This window comes from Cydia strobilella, chromosome 2 (genome assembly GCF_947568885.1).
Source record: "Cydia strobilella chromosome 2, ilCydStro3.1, whole genome shotgun sequence".
Taxonomy (NCBI): Eukaryota; Metazoa; Arthropoda; class Insecta; order Lepidoptera; family Tortricidae; genus Cydia; species Cydia strobilella.
In genome coordinates, this window is record NC_086042.1 from 29,757,764 (window position 1) to 29,780,089 (window position 22,326).

General features: G+C 39.0%; 2 protein-coding genes across 2 annotated transcripts; both read right to left on the reverse strand.

Moving 5' to 3' along the window:
* Window positions 1–381: 381 nt before the first annotated feature.
* On the reverse strand, window positions 382–9,274 carry LOC134754885 (juvenile hormone epoxide hydrolase-like). The gene is made up of 8 exons (XM_063691349.1): window positions 9,141–9,274; window positions 7,642–7,827; window positions 4,307–4,534; window positions 3,859–4,023; window positions 3,090–3,275; window positions 2,686–2,848; window positions 1,832–2,066; window positions 382–1,033 (listed from the first exon to the last, which is right to left on the reverse strand). Exons 2-8 carry the CDS (start codon window positions 7,819–7,821, stop codon window positions 808–810), a joined length of 1,383 nt encoding a protein of 460 aa, XP_063547419.1. The 5' UTR covers window positions 7,822–7,827; window positions 9,141–9,274; the 3' UTR covers window positions 382–807.
* A 1,272-nt stretch (window positions 9,275–10,546) lies between these two features.
* LOC134754870 (juvenile hormone epoxide hydrolase-like) lies at window positions 10,547–19,983 on the reverse strand. The gene is made up of 8 exons (XM_063691323.1): window positions 19,920–19,983; window positions 17,821–18,012; window positions 16,571–16,798; window positions 15,677–15,841; window positions 14,427–14,573; window positions 13,315–13,516; window positions 12,338–12,572; window positions 10,547–11,492 (listed from the first exon to the last, which is right to left on the reverse strand). The coding sequence occupies exons 2-8, from the start codon at window positions 18,010–18,012 to the stop codon at window positions 11,264–11,266; spliced, it is 1,398 nt and encodes a 465-aa protein (XP_063547393.1). The 5' UTR covers window positions 19,920–19,983; the 3' UTR covers window positions 10,547–11,263.
* Between the last annotated feature and the right edge of the window lie 2,343 nt (window positions 19,984–22,326).

The window sequence follows — 22,326 nt, forward strand, 5'->3', positions numbered from 1 at the left end:
ATCGTGTCATGCGTCACTTTCGCGCTTACATACTTGTTAGAACGTGACAGGCATGATGACAGATGATAAAAAACTGACCAACTTTGCCCTACAGGTTTTTCGTTCATAACTTGCTAAAATAGGAATATGTCCTTTAGAAATTACAATGGGCAAGACCAGGTACCGATATTTTAACAGTCCATATTTTAATCACATCTTAATTTATAAACAACATGGATTTTTATTTATTTTTTAGAAACATAGTGCTGCTTCATTCATGCGAGGCGAGATGGGAAATTAGTTTTAACTAAGGAAAACGCGTCTTTACTAAAAACGGATATTTACTAATGTCCTGAAGGGTGAAGAAAAAACGATGACACTATAAAATAACAATAACAATACTTAGCCTATTTATTTAATATTTTCATTACTTGTTTCTAAAAATTCAAAATACGTAGAACACATAACATATAACACAACCATTTTTCGGAATACCGAAAGGTTTTTATCACTTTTGCTGCAAAGATTTTATCAATAGCTCGATCACCACTTGAACACAGACTTGAATTGTCAAATGTTCAGCAGCGGTATCATGGTTGCCTTTTTGTCAATTGTCATATCATGCGTCACTTTCGCACTTACGTATTTGTTAGAGCGTTACAGGTATGGTGACAAATGATAGACAGCCGTCCATCTTAGCCCCGCTGGTCGACTTCCAAACATATGTTTCGTTTTTATATTGTCATGATGAATGATTGTTCCGATTTCGAAAATTGCATATGTATTGTATCCCAAGGTGGCAGTTGTGTTTTTCAGAAAATAAGTCTCTTAAAGCTCAGTCTTCTTACTGTCTTCTCGATATTTCACAAACTCCTTAACAGCCTTAAACACATCCTGGCTAAACACATCAGGTTTCTCCAGCGCGATGAAGTGTCCACCATCAGGTAGCTCCGTGTTTCCTAAGAGGTTCACGAACTTGGTTCGCAGCAAGAGAGGGGGGTGGTAGAAGTCATTGATGGCTTGGAGGGCCCAGGTCGGGACGGTGGTTTGGTAACTGGAACAGAAGAATTTTAAGAGATAATTAGATAAGAACCCCATGGCGACGTTCAGCTGTTTAATATAAACAGCCGCCAAATCTTTAAAAGTTGTTAAGATTCTAAAAGTCTCACTTGACCACTGACGTTCAATAAATAAAGAATATAAATATTATTATACATATTTATATTAGCATTGTATTATTATTGTAGTAATTACTTTTAGCATTAAGCAATGTATAATAATGTGGAAATAATTGTGAATTGTCAATCGCTCTCGCAGACTTCCAAGATACAGGCTCAGCCTAGTTTGGAGTCTGATGGATATATCTATGCTCATGTAAACAACCTTTATGATAAATATATTAAAAACGGGTCACGGGGGTTAATATGTCTATGTCTCACGGAAGTTTTGTTATTAAACCTTTATGATAATAAACTATTTGTATTTGTATTATTCAAAAATCCTTAATGACCTGCTTATTGTTAAATTTTCAATGATTCACGGTTAGTTTCACTAGACTTATATTGACCGGGATATAGACCGTGATTAGTGATTACCTTTTTGTATTGTTTTGTTTGCTCAAAAGCAATACAAAAGGTAATCACGGTCTATATCCCGGTCAATATAAGTCTACTGCTTATTGTTGTGTATTTGCCTACTGAAGTATTTTGGCGTGGTTAGGGTGGTCGAGTGGTTATAGCGTCCCTCAAACTGGAGAAGACGCTGGTTAAGTCTAAGCCCTGGGCACTTAAGGTTTTGGTCAGTTTTCCTTTGTAAAGTAAGTGACATACATTTTTCAACTACCGGTCCTCACCTGTCAATATTAAGAGCACTATGCGCTTTATTAAATGTTTCAGCATACATCCTCATAGCTGTAGTCTTCGCGTTGCTGACCCAGTACATCATCAGATTGTCCAGCAGCTGTTCTCTGGAGTAGAACTCCAGGAGGCCTCCGTCCTCGTGGTCCCTGAAGTCGAATCTTGTGCCAGTGCTGAACTTCTCGAAGATGTAGGCTAGGAGGCCGAGCGGAGAGTCAGAGAGGCCGACACCTGGGAGAATAATGATGTTAAGTAATCAGTTGGTTAATTTTAATAATATTATTAGGGACGTGTAAAAACATCCCAATATTTATTTATTTATTTATTTTATTTTATTTTATTTATTAGGAAAACTTACAGCCGAAGTAACACGTTAGGTAATAACACAGAAGCAGTGAGCCAATTACAAGTTTCCACAGATAGAAACTGCGTAAAGTGCATGGTGTGCGAAATTACAACTAATAATACTTACTAACTTATAAATATACTTTACTTATCTTACTAGAGAGGGAAAATTGGTTTAAACAGTTAACAAGAAGAACAAAAGAGAGAAAAAAGAACAGGATAGAGATACACTGTTAAGTGTTAACAGTGGAAAAAGTGTTAACTTTTTCCACTGTTAACACTTAACAGTGGGAAAAGTCCTGAGTCATTAGCTTACGTATCGAACTAAAGCTATCGCAGAACAGATCGATGAGATCATGATGTTTGCAAAGCTATGATATGGCATCATGAATAGTGACTAAAGAACTCTGAAGTTCAGAGTCAGAGTACAGTCCATCAATTATCTTGATAGACACCATAGGCTTCTCGGTAGCGTAAGCTTGTAATTGGAGTGCTCTAAACTCACCAAGAGTATCAGGTTTGGTGGCATGCATGTGGAAGTATCCCATCTCCAGCGTCATATTGGCAACGAACGTGCCCAATGGGTACATCCTGTGTGCTCTATGTGCAGGCACCACGAGCGGAGGGTACAGGGCTCCCAGCAATGTCAGCAAGTTAGAACGAGTGTTCTGTGAAAAAATACTTCCATTAAAAATAGACACAAAAATGCCCAGTTGTCATTGTAGGAGCTTGTAGGAGCATTAACCTCAAAAATTAGGAGTACTAAGAATAACTGAATGAATCTCAATACTTTTTCAGGGAATAGCATAACCATGTTGTTTCCGATGATAGATCCTTCTGCCTTGCATGTAGAACTGTTTGTGTCCAATTCCATGCATCAGGTTACGGAAATTAAGTGCCAATAATCACCCTAGCGAGAAGCATGTTGGAGTGGAATCCCAACACTTCCTCAGGGAACAGCGTCACCATGTTGGCGCCAATGATGGAGCCCATGTCTCCACCTTGCATGTAGAACTGTTTATGCCCAAGTCGGTGCATCAGGTTACGGAGGAGTACAGCAGCCTGGGCGCAGCCGAGACCTGGTCGGACGGCAGCCTGAAACATAATGTTAATACAGATTAGCTTGCTTTAAAAACATTAAATAAAATTCCAACGTAATGAAATGGATGAACCGATTTTCACAGAACCTTTCAAATAACAATAACCGCGTCCAAATCGGTTCATTCGTTTAAGACCAACGGTGCTACAAACAGAGACATATACGTAGCGGACAAACGTATCACACCCCGCTTTATAGTAATATTGGAACAGTAATGCTGCTGAAGAAGATGGAACTTGGAGGCGCAGGAATAATAGGGAGCTAGAGGAGCTGGTTGCGGTGCCCAACATAATTGGCGAGATCAAAGCCACACGACTCCGCTGGCTTGGTCACCTGGAGAGGATGGGAGAGGATCGTGCTGTGAGAAGAGCGTATGTGGGGCACCCGGGCGGAAAGCGTTCGTCTGGGCGTCCCAGATACCGCTGGAGTAACGAAGCCCTAAAAGACCTGTAATAGGGCAGAGTGGCGCTCTCTGGTGTTAGAGGCCAAGATCCTTTTCGGGTCACTGAGCCAGTGAAGTAAGTAATGATGCTGAAATCGTCCTTCGATCGTTTACTTAAGGTGTACTAATGTAGTTACGTCGGTAAATCCATATCCGGGAAGGCTGGGCACAATGACTTCAAAAGCGAAGTCGTATCCCGGCGCCTGACGAGCTAACAGGGGGATGGACTCGTAGAATTCGACCACAGAGCCAGGCCAGCCGTGTAGAACCAGGAGGGGCAGGACTTTCACACCCACCGGAACCTGAAACAACATTATATATTTTGTCAAGAAACCATGTCTATTCACTATTATTTAGTCTGTCTATCACTTGCCAAATCATAAGAGAATTGTAGTGATAGATGTTACAAATTCACTTATTGTTCTCAACGCCAACCATGTTCCATGTTGTTCCAATGCCCCTGCCAGACTTCTAGGACCAAGATAAATTAAATCAATATTTTATAGGCTCTTGATGGGATAACCTTTATATATATTAAGTACTTACTTTCATTTATTATTTCGTTATCTTTGTTTGATTCCTTACCTTAGGTTTCACATGTATGAAGTGCACATCCAGCCCCTGAATATTAGTCTTGAACTGTGGAAACTGGTTCAAAAAGGTCTCTCTAGCCTTAAAAGGGTACTGGTTTCTCCAGTACTTCCTCCATTCTTCTAACAACTTGCTGTTGAAACCGTAGTTCTGCGCTACACCGTCTAGCGGGGGAGGTGAGGGGCGGAAGTTGTCTAGACGCCTTTTTAGGTCTTCGATCATCTGGAATAGCAGAAATAACTGAGAATAAATCGATATAAATCAATAACGGTTTTGAATGATTCACGGTTAGTTTCAATAGACTTATGTCGACCGGGATATGAACCGGTCTACCCTCATTCGGCTGCGTTCGCTTTCAACATTAACAGCGATCGTGTTCACACTCGTTGGTCTGTCCAAGCACACTACACTTACAGTGTCACTACGCGTGTTTGATTCGGATATCACTGGTTTTCACCAGTGGCGTAGCGTGAACTAATCTAGCCGTGGGCGAAAACACATCTGCGAGGCCCTTTTCTTTCACTGTGCAGGAAGGGGCCTCGCGCGAGGCCCTCCTTGGGGCGCGAGACCGTGGGCGGCGGCCCACTTCGCCCACGCCTAGCTACGCCACTGGTTTTCACAAATCACAAGATTCGACACATTTGACAGTTTAAACATATCTTCAGGATTGAAATTTTTGTATTTGTGAATTTCAACGGCTTCTCTTACCAATCTTGGTATATAGTGGCGTTCTATCGAAATTAACTTGGGACTATGCAATTCGATCCAGTGATTTGTATCAGACTCAAGGAGATGCTGAGCAATAGCTGACTTCCGAGCGTCATTGCTCTTGTGCGTTAGGTCTGCCCAATGTACGAACTACCGCAACAACTGCACACAACTTGTACGGTTTTTCCAGAGGATAATTGTCTATAGGCGATCGCAGAAATTATGTAATTTTCCTGTGCGGGGTGAAGATAGTTTTCACAGAGTAGTTATTAAGTATTTTTGAGATCTTATCTGGCACCCACTTGACGTACGGCATATACGCTGGCTGTCTCGCTGAGGTGAGGCGCTTGGTTTTTGTGTCCCTTTTGTTAATGTTAACTCGGTAACCATTCATCCTCAGGACTCTGAACATGGTTCAGCTCCTGTTTTAGATGTAGCGTGTCACGCAGAGCGTGTGCTCGATTGGTCAGTGATGCCACAACCGAGTTTAACTATCTGGGATGATGGTGCGAGCTCGCGTGTAAATAGCGGTCCGTGTGAGTCGGTTTATTATTGTGAACGTGACAACGATTGTGAACGCGATCGGTGGCAACGTTGAAAGCGAATGCACCCATATATCTTAGCACTAACGTGCAGACAACGTAAAATAAACAATCATTACAAAATATTCGTTTGGTTACTGTATTATATGCTGTTGAATGTTCCTTACATCCTGGCTCGCTAACATACACAGCCGCGCTCGTTTTATATGTTCACTTCGCGCTCCCGCGAGTTGCTCTCCCGAGCTGTCACCACAGACTCAATATCGTTACGCGCGCTATGCATGCCCGAGACAGGTATAGGACCTCTTTGATATGTATATGACATGATGTTTGAGACAAGTACTTCACCGTCTAAACTTGTACATACACTACAGTTACTAAGTGGATAGAAATACGTTACTTAACCGGCTCGTGTTAACGTGTATAGTCCTCCACATCGATTTCTATAACGGCGACCTCAACAATCAAGGCTTTTTCCTCTCGTGAGCTTATGTGGCTGGCCAGGCCAAACCTGCTCTTAAAACTCTTAAAAGCGTGTATGGTAATATGGTGCATTCCCAACGCTTACCAAGCTTACGAGTGCGCATGCGAGCTTTCGCCATCAAAAGTGTGACTTCCAGTTAAGCGCGGTTATTATGAATAGTGAGTCGCGTTATACTGGTCTATCAATCATGCTTTCGTCATGGGGTCAAAGGGCACTCGTTGCCCGACGTGTTAGCGTGGAGAAGTCAACTGGTCACAGAGTATTAAGTAGATGGTATTTGAACAAGTTTGGGAACAAATCAAATTATTTTATTAAATATTTTGATTTGTGTTTTTTTAAAGTAGTCACACTACTATATATAAATTAAAAACTGTAATAGATGTCATATATTAAAGAAAAAGTGACGAAGCCCTCCAGTGGTGAAGGCCGGATTCGAACCGGCGTCTTTAGCTATCGCGGCTAACGCCATGAACCCCTAGGCCACCCCGCCACGGCGGTGCCCGTCCGAATTTCTCGACTATATGCCATCTTAGTAAGACTAGGCGTCTTTGACCAGCTCTAAGGTAGATGGTAGATGGTAGGTAGATGGTATTTGTTAGAAAAAAAAGTGTGTGCGTGTAATCTTTACGCCCGATTGATTGGATATAACCAAACGGAGCCGCCACTCTAATTTGCTGGACAAAAAAGTCTACCAATTTTGGAGGGGAACGTCAAATATATACGTAACGTCAAAATAGCCATGTCAGATAAACGTCAGTCCATACATTGTGTATGACCATTGGCCGACTATTTTCGACAGAGGGGAATGCCTGTCAATAGTGTCAATTAATGCTAAGTATTCCATTTGGTTATAATTCTCCTAACCGATTGAAGTAAAACTTCTTTGACGTTGACGTTTATCGCCATTGTCGCTATGTTGTCGCACTTTGACGTGTGTCCTAATGTGCGTGTGTCACTACTGAGCGTTACTTCCGTCAGAAAAAAATCTGAGTTACCCTCTAGTTGCGCCTAAAGAAGTTTTACTTCAATATAAATATATGTATATATATATATATTTTGTATATGTAACAGGTTACAATTAATTTGCGATATTTCTATTTTATCGTTTTTAATTTATTATTTTTTATTTATTTATTTATATATCTTTTTTATTTATACAGTTATTTTATTGATGTATATTATTTTTATGCAATAAAAAATAAGTACCTATATGTTTTTTTAGCTTGTTTTGCATGTTCAACTTCAAACCTTCCATTTCTAAAAGGCTTTATAATGAAAGCCTTAAAAAAATATTATCAAAGGAAAGACGACCATTTTCCAAAACGTTTTTGAACCATAAATGCCACATCACATGTTGTAAAAAAAACTGGCCAAGTGCGAGTCGGACTTGCGCACCGAGGGCACTTTTTAGTATTTGTTGTTATAGCAACAGAAATACATCATCTGTGAAAATTTCAACCGTCTAGCTTCATGAGATACAGCCTGGTGAAAGACAGATGGACAGACGGACAGACGAACAGATGGACAGACGGACAGCGGAGTGTCCCGTTTTTACCCTTGGGGTACGACACCCTAAAAAAGTAGAATTCACAAACCTTGTCAGTAAACTCGATTTTAAAAGACCTGATGCTTTTATCAGCTTTGCTCTTCAAGTTATCTGGTCCCCACCACTGTTCAGGGTCCAACTTGGGGAGGGTGGAGGGGTTAGCTGGTCTGGAGACGAACCATAGTGCGAAGGTCACGCCTCCTACAAGGGCTAGGAGGAGCTTCAGCATTTTATTCTGAAAATGGCGTAAAAATAAAAAATACCGGCCAAGTGCGAGTCGGACTCGGAAGAATTCCGTAGCATTACGCAAAAAAACGGCAAAAAAATCACGTTTGTTGTATGGGAGCCCCACTTCAATATTTATTTTATTCTGTTTTTAGGTTTCCGTACCCAAAGGGTAAAAACGGGACCCTATTACTAAGACTCCGCTGTCCGCCTGTCCGTCTGTCCGTCCGTCTGTCCGTCTGTCTGTGACCAGGCTGTATCTCATGAACCGTGATAGCTAGACAGTTGAAATTTTCACAGATGATGTATTTTTGTTGCCGCTATAACAACAAATACTAAAAAAAAATAACTGTCTAGCTATCACGGCTGATGAGATACAGCCTGTGGTGACAGACGGACGGCCATACTTAACTCACTAACTCTACCTCACTAACTCAGGTAGGGTTGGATGAATTTACTACAGTATAATATTGTAACTGCACACGAAACCCAATTTCCACATGCATTAAAAATTATTTCATTAATTTGTTATTCAAAATAATTTGCATGAACAATGTTTTCCATACTTCTCGCCTGAAGCAGGGAATCCTAGTTCAGGCCCATGTGAAGCATCACTTATTTTTAAAGGCTGTTTTTATATGAATGTATGCAATACGTGTTTTTGAATAAATTATGTTTTATGTTTAAAAAAAATATAAAGAAACACATACACATTACACATTGTACACATGGTGTCATACATTAATTACATCACACGTTTAGGGGGGGGGAGGTGGTCAAGAAAATGTGACATGTTGTGACAAGACTTATATTGAACGGGATATAGACCGTGATTACCTTTTGTGATGTTGTGACAAGGGGGGGGGTCACCAACTTTGTGACGTCACATTAACTTATTTAAATTATTTTATTCGCTGTATAGTTAAATAACAAGTTTTTGGAACTATAATCGTTTTTAATTGTTTAATTTTCTTTCCTAATCTGTTTTGGGTTATAAAACTACTAATATTACTTTTGTCAAAAATATTTTGATAAAATATTAATAATACTTAATTCTATTTGCCGATTTCATTTAAAAAATGTGACATCAGGGGGGATGGGGTTTGCCAAATGTGACCAAGTGTGACAAGGAGGGGGGAGGGGTTAAAAAACCTCGAAATGCGTGACGTAATTAATGGATGAACCCCATTTTTGAACTGAAAAGTGCAAAATAAAATACAATTCGATATACACGCATCAGCTCCAAGGGCTGCTAGTGTATCAATATAAATAATAATAAAGAAATAAATATATTTGTAGTAAATAACACTTTTCCTTACCTACCAAATTAAATCTCTGTACCGCTATACACTAAACCGCCAACCGTGAACGAGTACCGCTATAGCATAGCAGTTTTATACTGACACTGACTCTTTGAATTATCAACATACAATAGTGTGACCGCGGCCGGCAAAACGTCCCACTTTGCCACTTGCCATACGGACGAAATTTGCCTGTATCTTTATACGAATAACCTGTTAAGGCGACCTAATGGCAAGCGACAAAGTAGGACGTTTTGCCGGCCACGGTCACATATTTACACATATTATACTAATGGTCCCTCACGCAGCAGCCATTGAAACGCCCGTTTGAATTTGAGTTTTATGACGCGAGAATAAAGTATACAATTGTGACGTTCCATGATGGGTAAAGGTACCTTATGGTTGGTATGAAGTTATGCATCCCAGTAATCTAGAACAAATAAGCTATCGATAACTCAAAAGATCAAATACCTAAGTTATGTAGTTACGGAGATATTATTCTTTGAAAATAATGTAATAATGTGAGCATCTTTACGAAAGAGACGTTTAAAGTTTAGCCACCTAAAAAACTATATCGTTCGTCTAATAGGCTAGCCAAAAAAATCGTGATATTGCTTTAATGTTTAAATGATGGCCCAAAATTACGTGACACAGTTTTTCTACTGTTTATCATCATTCGCTTGCCCTTGTCCCATTCACTTGGGATCAGCGCAGCATGTCTTTTTCTTCCATATCTGTCACCCGTCATCTCATCATTCACTTGCGTTCGTTTTATATCACACACAGTCCATCCACCTTTTCCTCGGTTTTCCTCTCCTCGTACCTCCCTCCACATTCATTCATAATACCTTTCTCGTCACATGACGATTTATGAGATTTTTTACTGTGCAAGTGTGCATATAGTTGATAATTTAATAACCGTTTGTGTTTGTGTATCAAAGCCAAAGTAGAATATTTTTAAAATGTTTTGTTTCAATTAAATGATTGTAGTTTGAATTATTCGTGAAAGTTTAAATCAGGATGTTAGGTATGATGTTAATAATTAATAATTCTTGGAATCATATTCATGTGCCCTTTGTGAGTTCCTCCAAAGTCCAAGCCTATCGATATGATTAAGAAATTCTAATGCCCGTGTTTGATTAGATTACTGAAATTTATTATCAGCATAACTTAGGTACCTATCATTATCACAAAGTAAACCGAAGTATTACTTTTTCCTAATCAGAACACGATACCGAATATGCCCTTCCCTTAAGCGGATCCCCACTAGTTTAGTTACATATCCTGTATAGTTATAGCTAATTTGACTTTTGTCATTTTTTTTTTTCATTTCAATACTCAATACTCAATATCTTTATTGCTAAAATCAATCAATCAATCTTTATCTTTATTTAATTTAATGTAACGTTTAAAAAGAAACAAACGTAATTTTATGAACATTTTATTTCAAAAATATATGTATAAGTACCTAATAATATAAAAACCCTTTCATAAACTCACAAAACAAATATAACAACCATATTCTTATATACTACGATGGTGGCAAATGATCGTAAGGCCAATCTACCAGTAGCAAAGTACGTCAGCGACGTAATAATGAAGTAATTATGGCGTCATAATGACGTCGCTGACGTCATAATGACGTATAAATGCTGTTAGGGGCATATTTACGCGAGATGACGTTTGTCGTTAGCTTTATTCCGATTGTCAGTGGGAAACGGACGATATTATCACTGTCAAGTCAGTCACCGTTGACGCATTTAGGATGGTTACAAACTAGTTTTATACGAGCGTACGCGTACGGGCGTTAAGCTCGAATGCTGGGGCACTGGGGCCACACTAACGGGAACGCCGGGAAACGCGTTAATTATCGCGTTAATTCGACGTTTTTCATACGGCCACACTGGGTTTATTATTCGCAACGACGGGACTTAATCGCGTAAAATAAGTTTTAAATTTACTACGCGATTAAGTCCCGTCGTTGTGAATAATAATGAGTAAAAATCGTGAAAGTTTAAATCAGTGTTGTGTCACACTGGGATTATAACGGCGTTTCCCGCCTTTTCCTGTTAGTGTGGCCCCGGCAATATAGATCAAATGTAGGAAAAAGTAACGCGCGCGCAAGCTTCTTCTTCCATAATATCTCTACAGCTCATTCTTCTTTGCTTCCTTCTTCAGGTTCCTAAAAGCAGCAACTGCCTTCAACACGTCCTCAGAGAAGACCTTCGGCAGCTCGAAGGCGAGGAAGTGTCCGCCGTCGTCGATGGCGTTGGCTGCCACAAGGTTGGGGAACTTGGTGCGAAGGATCCTGGCGGATTGGAAGGTGATTTCGTTCTTCGCTTGAATCGCCCAGGTTGGGACAGGGGTTGGGATCCTGAAAACAAGGTGTGTGAGTCCAAGTCCAACACTACATTATGCATAACTACTTATATTATGCCATCCCAGAAATATTTAGGGGTATTTCTCCCCTCATTCCCCTGGCTACCGAGACATATTTGTCAGGGAATACAGATGGTGGGAGCTCATTCCATTTCTTAACAGTCCGCACCAAAAAAGACGAGGCAAATTGTTCCGAGCGGACAAATGGAATTTTCGCAACGAACTATCTTTCAACAACTAAGGGCGATAAGGGATAGTCGAGAAATTGTGACGGGATTTCGCTGTGACAGGGTAGTTTTGAGAATTGAGGTCCATGGCATCAGCCGTGATAGATGAAGCCGGTGTGAATCCGGCCTCCGCTCCGTCACTGGAGGACAGGACTTGGTTACTTTTTCTTTAGTATATAACATTTATTTCAGTTTATAATCTATCTACTAACTTTAATGATTTCAAAATTCTTTATTCAGTAAATATCAGTATAACAATAAAAAACAATTCAATAAAAACTAGACTAAACTTAAGCCTAGTCAAAAAGTCCCCCCCGAGTTGTCCCTGGCGCAAAGGTGTCCATCACACTAGCCGAGTTGCCTCGTTGAATTGCGATGGACAACCTTTGCACCAGGTACGAACCCGCGCGGGCGTCAGACCCCTTCTCCCTAATGCGACGTCCCACTTCCCTAATAAAGGCAATAGCTTCTGACCCCCAGCACCCAGTAGTCTCAAACGCCAGGGGTACAAAATAATAATTACCTGCCAGGTTTGCGGTAACTTTAATTGGATTAAATAATTTAAAGAATTCGCCGGAGATAGGAATTATATTTGAGCTAATCTAATACTCACTCATTTAACTGCAATCCGAAATGTCTCTTGTTAAAACTCTCAGAGTACAATCTGACAGACGTGGTGAAGGAGTTGGTAGCCCAGTAGCACATGAGGTTGTCGAGCAGCTGGTCCTTGGTCCAGTGCTTATCGAGGCCACCATCTGGTAGATATTTGTACTCGTTCTTGGTCCAGGTGGAGAACTTCTCCAGGATGTAGGCGAGCATACCGACGGGCGAGTCGGAGATGGCAACACCTGTGAAGAAGTTGTTGTATTTTTAAACTTTCACAAGTTGGTCACTAAATGGTGTCTCGAAAATGTTGTAGACTATCCGCACTTGACATACTGATCAACGTCACCCGGCGCGCCGCGGCGGTTTACTATGAAACTTTCCATACAATAAAATTTAGCGAACTCTTTAACGATGACAAACAGTTTGGTGTAACCGACCTTAAGTATTGCAAAATTTCACAAAAAATACCATTTATTCTTTATAGTCATATTCATTCGTACTCATATTTTGTGGGTAATAAATATTTTTTAAATACAATTATGGTCAATATTTTTAAATACAAAGTTATCGTTTAATACTGTGGTTTAAGTTTAATATACTAGTTACAATTGCTTAAAAAAATGTATTTATGCTCAAAAATGTATTTTAAGCCACTTTTTAAGTTTAAGTAGTTTTAAAATTGCAGCACAATGTGCCACCCCAGGTAGCAAAATGACGTCAAATGACGTCAGCGACATCGTAATGACGTAATAATGCCGTCATTATGACGTCGCTGACGTCATTTTACGTCATTTTGCTACCTGGGACGTGGGAGGTAATTATAGACCTTGCGACCTTGACATGTGTGTCTTTCCGACTTTGCGAGTTATGACTTAAGACACAAGTTGTTATGCGTTACACGACAGTTGCACAGTCCAAACCCTGTTTTGGCCTAACCCTGACGTATACGGGAAATTTTTGGTGTTATTCAAGTTTTATACATACCTATAGTATCCGGCTTGGTGGACTGTATATGCATGTAGCCGCTCTCCTCAATCAGCCGAGCGAAGTTCGTGCTGAGCGGGTACATGCGGTCAGCCAAGTGTGACTCCACCACGAAGGAAGGCAGAAAAGCGCCGAGCACGTTCAGGATGTTGGCCTTGGTGGACATGGAGGAACCCAGGTTGGTGTGGTGGCCGACGATTTCCTGGAATAATGTGGAAGTCATGAAGATGCCGCCCCGATGTGAATACTCTGATATCATCCCTCTAAGGTTAGTCTTTGACAATGTCCGATTCAACATCGGATGTCGGATGACCTCTGCATAAAAACAGCGGCTAGGGCAGTGGTAGATTATGTGTTGAATGGACTGCACTGGAGTCCATGTTCGGTTCTGAGCCTATTCAGCTGGCACCAATCCTTTCTAGAGTCCGAAAAGCCAGATGGCTTTTGCGTGGGGTGCAACATTAGCCCTGGGTGGATTTGCTGCCCTTAGCATCAATTTCTTTTACTTTTTGCATTAACATTTATTTTAAACCATTAAACAATAATTATCAAGAGTCCCGGCAAGCTCGGCTGAATTTCACCTTCCCATACAAACGGAGTTTCATTCTCATTTTAAAACTACATGTTGGATTGTAACGAAACTTTGCATATACAATGACATGAGGTATATCTAGGTTTGTAATTAGTTTATAAACCAAATGAAATAAAGTAAAGCAAGTTTTGTATGAAAAATTTATCGCTGTATTTTTTTATATTACAGACCTAGATATACCTTATCTTATTGTAAGTACAGAGTTTCAGAGCAATTTAGCTAGTCGTTTTAAAATGAGAGCGTAACTACGTTTGTATGGAGGGTTGGAGACCCGAGCTTGACGGGGACTTAAAAATACCTATATAACAATATAAAAGGCGTTTTTTGCTTCTTTGTAGTCGTATCCGACATCCGACATCGGATCGGACAATATCAAACGCTAATACGGTCATCTAATATGGTCGAGGAATATGATTTCTGTACCATTCCATACCCTGGAACATTTACAATCAAATATTGTCAATTTGACAAAGTGCGAAATGGTACAGCAATCCAATTCCTTAAATTCACAGAAACTTACATCAGGGAACAGCGTAGCCATGGCGCTAGCGATAAGGCTGCCCCAATCTCCACCCTGGATGTAGAACTTCTTGAAGCCAAGCCGGTGCATCAGGTTACGCATCACAACTGAGATCTCCGTGGCTCCAAGCCCTGGACGGACAGCAGCCTGAAATAAGGGAACAGTTGCGGCATGTATTCCTAACGGTTGTCTCGAGAGATCAGAGAGGGATTTTAAGGATAGCACGGGGCGGACACGCTATACATCAAAAATCACTTGCGTTTCTATGTGTGAACGGCACGTCTGTCACGCGTCATGCGTCACAGTGTAAGTGGCTTAAAAATAGTACTGAGCGGCCGGCAAAAGGCCGTCAATCTGGTGTCGCGGAGCGAGGTAATTCGAATCGGGGCGGGGCGGTGCGTGGCCGTTCTGTGTGATAATACTATTACTTATTATGTTGTTATAGGAAACGCACCTGTATCACTAATAAAATTACAAGCGTCCGAACTGGTGTAGTAAAAATATATGCAATAAATTTTCGAGAAAAACTGGTTTGATATTTCTAGTATTTTAATTTAATCTTTTGTGAGTCTCATAACTTGGTTTAGCACTGTTTTAGATTTAGACACGATATTGAATAGATACCCGACTCAATCATAGCAAAGATACATATAACTCCGTAATAGATGGATACAGTCTAAGGAAAAAACGTGCCTCGAAAATCAAGAAAATTTGATTCTCGTTCAGAGGGCGCTACTAGTTTTGGCCTACAGTCGTTAAGATGGCGTTGACGCTTTCGTTTGTTATTTAACAATTTTAACGCATATCAGTGAAAGAACATGGGTCAAAATCATAAAAATAATTAATGCAAATAAAATAAAATAAATATCTATATTTAAATACATTCTGTCGTATTTTTATAAATCTTCATTTTTAGTTTTAAAGTGTGTCGACAGATGGCAGTGAATTTACTGGGGTTACAAAATTTACTATGACAGTAACGCTCTAGTATCAGTTACTCTATGATCATAGTAAAACAACAACAGGTAAACAGGATATTTCCTAATTAAAACTAAAACGGGACTTGGGTACCTATACCTAATCACCCCAAGTGAAAATCATGTTAGTTTCAATCAATGTAAGATCCATAGCCTACCAAGAGCCAGATGAAAGTTCAGGTAAGTGCTTTTCTCTATCAGTTGACAGACAACCTTGTACAACTTCCTGATCAGTCTGAACTATTTGAAGGTTTTTTCTTCTTTTACACTTACATCAGAGAACCCGTACCCAGGCAAGCTAGGTACGATAGCCTCGATGGCGAAGTCCCGATCCTTACTAACGGCGGTAAGGAGAGGCAGCGCCTCGTAGAACTCCCTCACTGACCCTGGCCAGCCGTGCATGAAGAGCATCGGGACCACTTCCACTCCTGCTGGGACCTGCAATCAACATGGACATCAACCAACCAACAAAGACTTATAGTCTATAAATAAATAAGTTGTTGGCAAAAATTTCATTTTTGGTACAAGCTTTTATCGCCGACTGTACTTTTCTTTCTACAGGCAACTAATACTCATCGAGACAATTCTAAAAACCCCAAACACAATTAGGTCGCATTGTTTTATCACAGAGTGCCTATGGCCAACACCTGCCTCCAGCATCAGATCAGCTCGATGGTATCATAATATTGCATTGTCACCCGATTTACATACGTATGCAAATTTTCTGCTTCATCGGAAACCGGGAAGTGGGTCAAATTTAACTTGCAAGATTTGACCCTTACCTTACATGTTACATACATATTACATACATAGGTACATTGCAAGTTAAAATAAAAGCTTGTAATAAATTAGCTCACAGTCGAGGGAAGTAGTATACAAAACTATTTATTTCATTTTATTTTTGTTATTGGAGAAACAAGAAAGTAAGTACAATAATAGTCCAGTCAGCTGCTGAGTAATAGTACCCCCCTGCATAGAAGTTTATATGTAAACGCGTGTTTTTAAAACTTTAAAAACAAACACGCAGAAAGCCTTAAGTACGAATTTCGGCTACAATATTCCAGTCTTTGATTTGAGAGTTTATGAGAGCAACCTTTTAAAAATTTAGGTCTTCAACACTAAAGTACATTAAGTATAAAACCAGGTTGTTTATTTATTTAGAAATACCTCCGGCTTAATCCTGATGAAGTGAATATCCAACCCCTGGATATTAGTCTTGAACTGCGGGAACCTGTTGAAGAACTTCTCCCTCTCCGTGAAGTTATATTTCGCGGCCCAGTACGAGACCCAGCCGTCCAGCTGCTTGCTGTTGAAGCCGTATTGGAAGCCGACGTTCTCCAGCGGAGGAGTCCACTTGCGATGGTTCTTAAGACGCTCTTTGAGGTCCTGAATCATCTAGTGATAAAAATTGTATTGTTAGAGTAATGATTTACGCATATATAAATTACATACTGGATGTCCTTAGTTGAGATGGATGTGTGGAGTGACGAGAAAGGATCGGATTAAGAATGAGTATATTAGGGGAAGTTTGAAAGTAGCACCAGTAACGGAGAAGATAAGAAGTAGTAGGTTAGCGTGGTATGGGCATGTGATGAGGAGGGATGAATGCCATATAGGCAAAAGAATGTTAGGGATGAATGTTGATGGACGGAGAGCGTATGGTAGACCCAAAAAGCGATGGATGGATTGTGTGAAAGAGGATATGAGAAAGAAAGGAGTGAGTGCTGAGGTGACGAAAGATAGAGGAGAATGGAAGAGAAAAACATGTTGTACCGACCCCACATAACGTGGGATAAGGGTAGGAAGAAGAAGGATGTCCTTAGAAGTCTGAAACTTATAAGTGTCAAGCAGTTTTAATTTTGTAGAAAACAGGATAATGCAGAACACAGTAAATATTTGGGTCAACAAAAATGGGCGTCTTTCATGTGGACACTATTATGATGATTTGGGTACACTTTCCCTTAACATACAGCGTTTTAGCGGCGATATCATGGTCGCACTTTTATCACTTGTCATCTCATGCGTCACTTTCGCACTTACATACTTGTTAGAACGTGACAGGCATGATGACAAATGATAAAAAATCGACCATCTTAGCCCTACTGAAGTAGAAAGCTTGAACCAGCCTACAAGAGTCCTGCACAAAAATCTGCCTTTAAAGTCCATTTATTTTATGATGTCCACAGGAAAGACGCATTCGCTAGCGGAAGAGTTGTGGCCGAAGCTCGAAATGTCAAGTTTCGCCAGTTCCGCGACTGGTTCCCTAACACTGCGGGGTTGCGTAATGCATATATTTTTTATAAGTAATTGGTATTTATCTATGGACCACTCGTCTGAAATAAAGATTTTCATTCATTCATTCAATCATACTTAAAAGTTTTTACCCATTGTTGCTGTTCATAGCAAAAAGAACTTACCGGGGCAGAGAATTGCACTTTAAAAGGCTTGATACTGGTATCTTGCTTAGCCTGCAGCTCCTTGGGTCCCCACCACGCTTGGACATCGATGTCGGGCAGCGGAGGTGGACTTTTCAGGAACAAAACGTATATAAACCCAAGGAATGGGGCAGCTAGGAGCGCCAGGAGAGCGAAGCATAGTACACGTGCCATCTGAAATTGTAAGGTTATCATTAAAAGGACTAACTAGCTGCTTCACTCTTAAATAACCGTCGGTAGAACCTTTGTTCTGCAGTTTTTACGATTTTTAACTTAACAGGGTGGACAATACATCTCTTCGTGGCGCCCACTCGTCCACTAGTTTCTAATTTGATTTATAAGGTGCTTCTTCCGAACCCTTACTTTTCAAGATATTTTTTACTATAACGAACGCCCATCTCTTCATATTTGTAAAGATTTTTGATGGTTCTAGTTTCTAGTGGACGTTATGCAGTGATACTATGTCCACTCTGTTAAATAAACAATCGTAAACCTTAGAACTCCTGCAAAACACATCTTTTCACGTTTTTAATATAAAGATAAAAGGCATTTATTCGTGACTATCATAAACATGTACGAACATGTACAGACAATAGAAGCAGATAAACAATATCTAATTGAAGCTGCAGGGCCAGTCGACTGTTAGCTAGCTAGCTTTTTGTTTGTCGTTATAAAAGTAATCTTTACCGGTGCCAAAAATTGCAACAAATAGTGCAAATGCTAAAATTAAACCTTAAGAATCACCATAGTAGATGTCATACTTCATCAAAATCATCACAAGACCGGTCCGGTCTTCGTGTACAAAATCGTTTTGACCTTGGCTATATTCTCGCGTCGCAGTCCGGATAGGTATGAAAAATGTATCAGAAATAAACAACAAATTACCTAAAAAAGAACATTAAGATATGTACAAAGTACCTATCGAATTAACAGATAACAGTAGGAAGTAGGTAACTATAATATATACACGTTGATAAATACAATTTAAACGTGTAGATAAGTGATATTGCAATATTTTGTAACTACATGCATTGCGTTGCATTGCGTGATAGGAGTCGTTTGGAATAAACCTTTTTAGAATATTTATAATGACACAAGGACAGCAGGTAACTGATTTAAAGTACCTAGTACCTAACTAAAAATTTTTTTTTATATTTGCATAAGATGATTCGAAACTTATAGGGAATGCAAACCGGGTAAATTTTGTTTATAAATTACCGGTAAACCCGTTAATTACTGGTATTTCTCTAGTAATATTTACCGGCTACATTCCCTAGTCTAAACTTTTTCGCAAGCTTTTCTGTATAAATTCAAGAGTCAGGAAAGACCATAAAAGTACCGTTCGAATTCAGACTGCACCAGCGTTACTGTTGCTGACTGGATTACTGCATGAAACGTCGAAAGGTAATTTTATCGAAACATTTAATTTTATATTAAATTTGAGAAAATTAGTAATGCAGTCGGCAGCATTTCTGCAGCAGTATTGCAGCGCGACATTAATGCCGCAAATGTCAAAATCGATATTGGTGTCCAGATTTGTGACATTTGCGGCAGCAATTTGGTGTAGTATGAATCCGAACGGTACTTTACTCTTATTATTTTTATTGTCCCAGATACCAAATACCTAATGCAAGCGCTAAATAGGTATCCATCATTTGAATTGTTGCATAACGTTACCCCATGTTATCGATCGTCAACGGCCATGACATTGAACTTGAGCGTAATACGCCGGCCGGTTTCGTAAACAAACCACACTGACTACTTACATAACCTGTTTTAATTTATTTTTATTTGCTACATACAAAACTCTACTTAACTAAGCAACCGTGGAATAATTATAACAAGAAATAAGAAACGCGTTTTCTCCAAGAAAAAAATACATCTTCGTTCTTTAACAAGTTCAACAACCAACCAAATCACCTCTAATTATATTGAGAACATAGCAAACTGTGTATATATATACCAAATAAATTGCGTAAATACGCAGCCTGACATTTCTTTTAACATCTAAGTACATAAAATTAATCGGTATTCTTGAATCACGAAAGAATTAAGCTATAATTAAGTAAAACAAAACTTACCTTAAAAACAAATGAACGTCCGCGCTCCTTCCTTCTTCAAAACACACTGGAGCAGTCAGATAACTGTAAACGAGATACGCTTAAAAACTAGTATCTATTACTGTTCTTGAAAAAAACAACCTTGTCGATGTTATTATAAGGTTGAAATTTAAAACTGCTGCATTGGTTTGTCGAATATAAAAAGCAATAAAATAATAAGTAATAGCGTTAGGTACGGTGAATAGAGCATGACATTGAATCGTAGACATGTTTTGAAGAATTCATTGTCATGATTCGTTGATGTTTTTTTCAGAAAAATCATTGTGATTGTTTTTAAATAATTTACGGTATAATGCAAAAACGTCATCAGATGTACAGTGAAGTGTAAAAATATGGGTGTAGACAACTTACTCAAAAATATGTCCCAAAGTTCTTAATTCGCTGACATAAGAGCTATGGGACATATTTTTAAGATGATTTGTGCATCCATATTTTTACACTTGACTGTATATTATATTATATTAATGCAGTTTTCCTAATTCTTCCACCATGGGCGAGTCCGACTCGCACTTGTCCGGTTTTCAGGGTCCCTATTACCAAAGATAGATATAACTCCGTAATAGATGGATACAGTCTAAGGAAAAAACGTGCCTCGAAAATCAAGAAAATTTGATTCTTGTTCAGAAGGCGCTACTAGCTTTGGCCTACTGTCGTATAGATGGCGTTGACGGTTTCGTTTGTTATTCAACAATTTTGACGCATATCAGTGAAAGAACATGGGTCAAAATCATAAAAATAATTAATGCAATTAAAAAAATTATTTATCCATATTTAAATACATTTTATCGTATTTTTATAAATATTTATTTTTAGTTTTAAAGTGTGTCGACAGATGGCAGTGAATTTAATGGGGTTACAAAATTTACTATGACAGTACCGCTCTAGTATAAGTTACTCTATGCTATTACTAAGACTCCGCTGTCCGTCTGTCTGTCTGTCACCAGGCTGCAGTATCTCATGAACCGTGATAGCTAGACAGTTGAAATTTTCACAGATGATGTATTTCTGTTGCCGCTATAACAACAAATACTAAAAAGTACGGAACCCGGTGCGCGTGTCCGGCTCCGGCTCGCAATTGTCCGGTTTTTTAATGATATAGGACACAAAAAAGGCAACTAACGGCGACAGTTCATTCCACATATTTTGTGAATGTGCATGGCGACGAACTACTATAATGCATATACTTATTTTGTACAATCGCTATTTTGCCTCTTACGTTTTGCAGGCGCTTTTACACGCACAGTGTAGTCAGTCCGGTATCCTCTTGAAGGGTTTTTGATAAGGTTTTTAGGTAGAAATTTTGTTGCTTTCTAATAAAACAACCAGTTAGGCTTTTAAGTAGCTTTTCATTGAGAGTAAGCAGCATGTAAGCAGTAGCGGACTGAACTTAGATAGATTAAATTCAAGTATATTTTATTCATCCGTTAAACTGGTTTTTGTCCGGTTGGGTATTATTGTCATAGTAAATTTTGTAGTCACAGTAAATTTACTGCCATCTATCGGCACACGGTTAAAACTAAAAATGAAAATGTATAAATAGTAATATTAGCAAATATCTATTGCCCTGACAGTTGCCAACCTTACTTCATAAAATTTAAAATCTTAACCTTAACTTCAATATATATCTTTGAAATTTGCAAATTTGTACGTAAATACCCCGACCTATTTAAAAAAATTGCTGATCAACCTAGACGATACGAATCGAGATATAAAAATAACACAGACAACAAACTCAAAACTAAAACTACATAGCACAAGCCCACATAATATGGCCATAAAAATTTATAACAAATTACCTAATGATATAAGAGACATCGAATTGGAGAAAATATTTAATAAAACTTTAAAACAATACCTAACCAAAAAATGTTATTACAGCTTACAGGACTATTTTAATGAAAACGAGTAAACAGGGAAATAAATATAAACGATGGTCTAACTTTTAAATATCTACCAAATGCACATCGGTTTCAGGTTTTAAACACATACAAGAGGTATATTTTCAACTAAATTAAATACCTACTTATAAGTAAATACTAAATATAGCTCATCCAGTGTATCTGCTCATATTTGTTTGTGTACCTGTGTCTCGGTGCGATAATAACAATGTACCTAATTGTATAATGAAACGATTAATATTGTCAAAGATAGATATAACTCCGTAATAGATGGATACAGTCTAAGGAAAAAACGTGCCTCGAAAATCACGAAAATTTGATTCTCGATCAGATGGCGCCACTAGTTTTGGCCTACACTCGTATAGAGGGCGTTGACTGTTTCGTTTGTTATTTATAATTTTAACGCATACCAGTGAAAGAACATGGGTCGAAATCATACAAAAATAATTAATGCAAATAAAAAAATCATT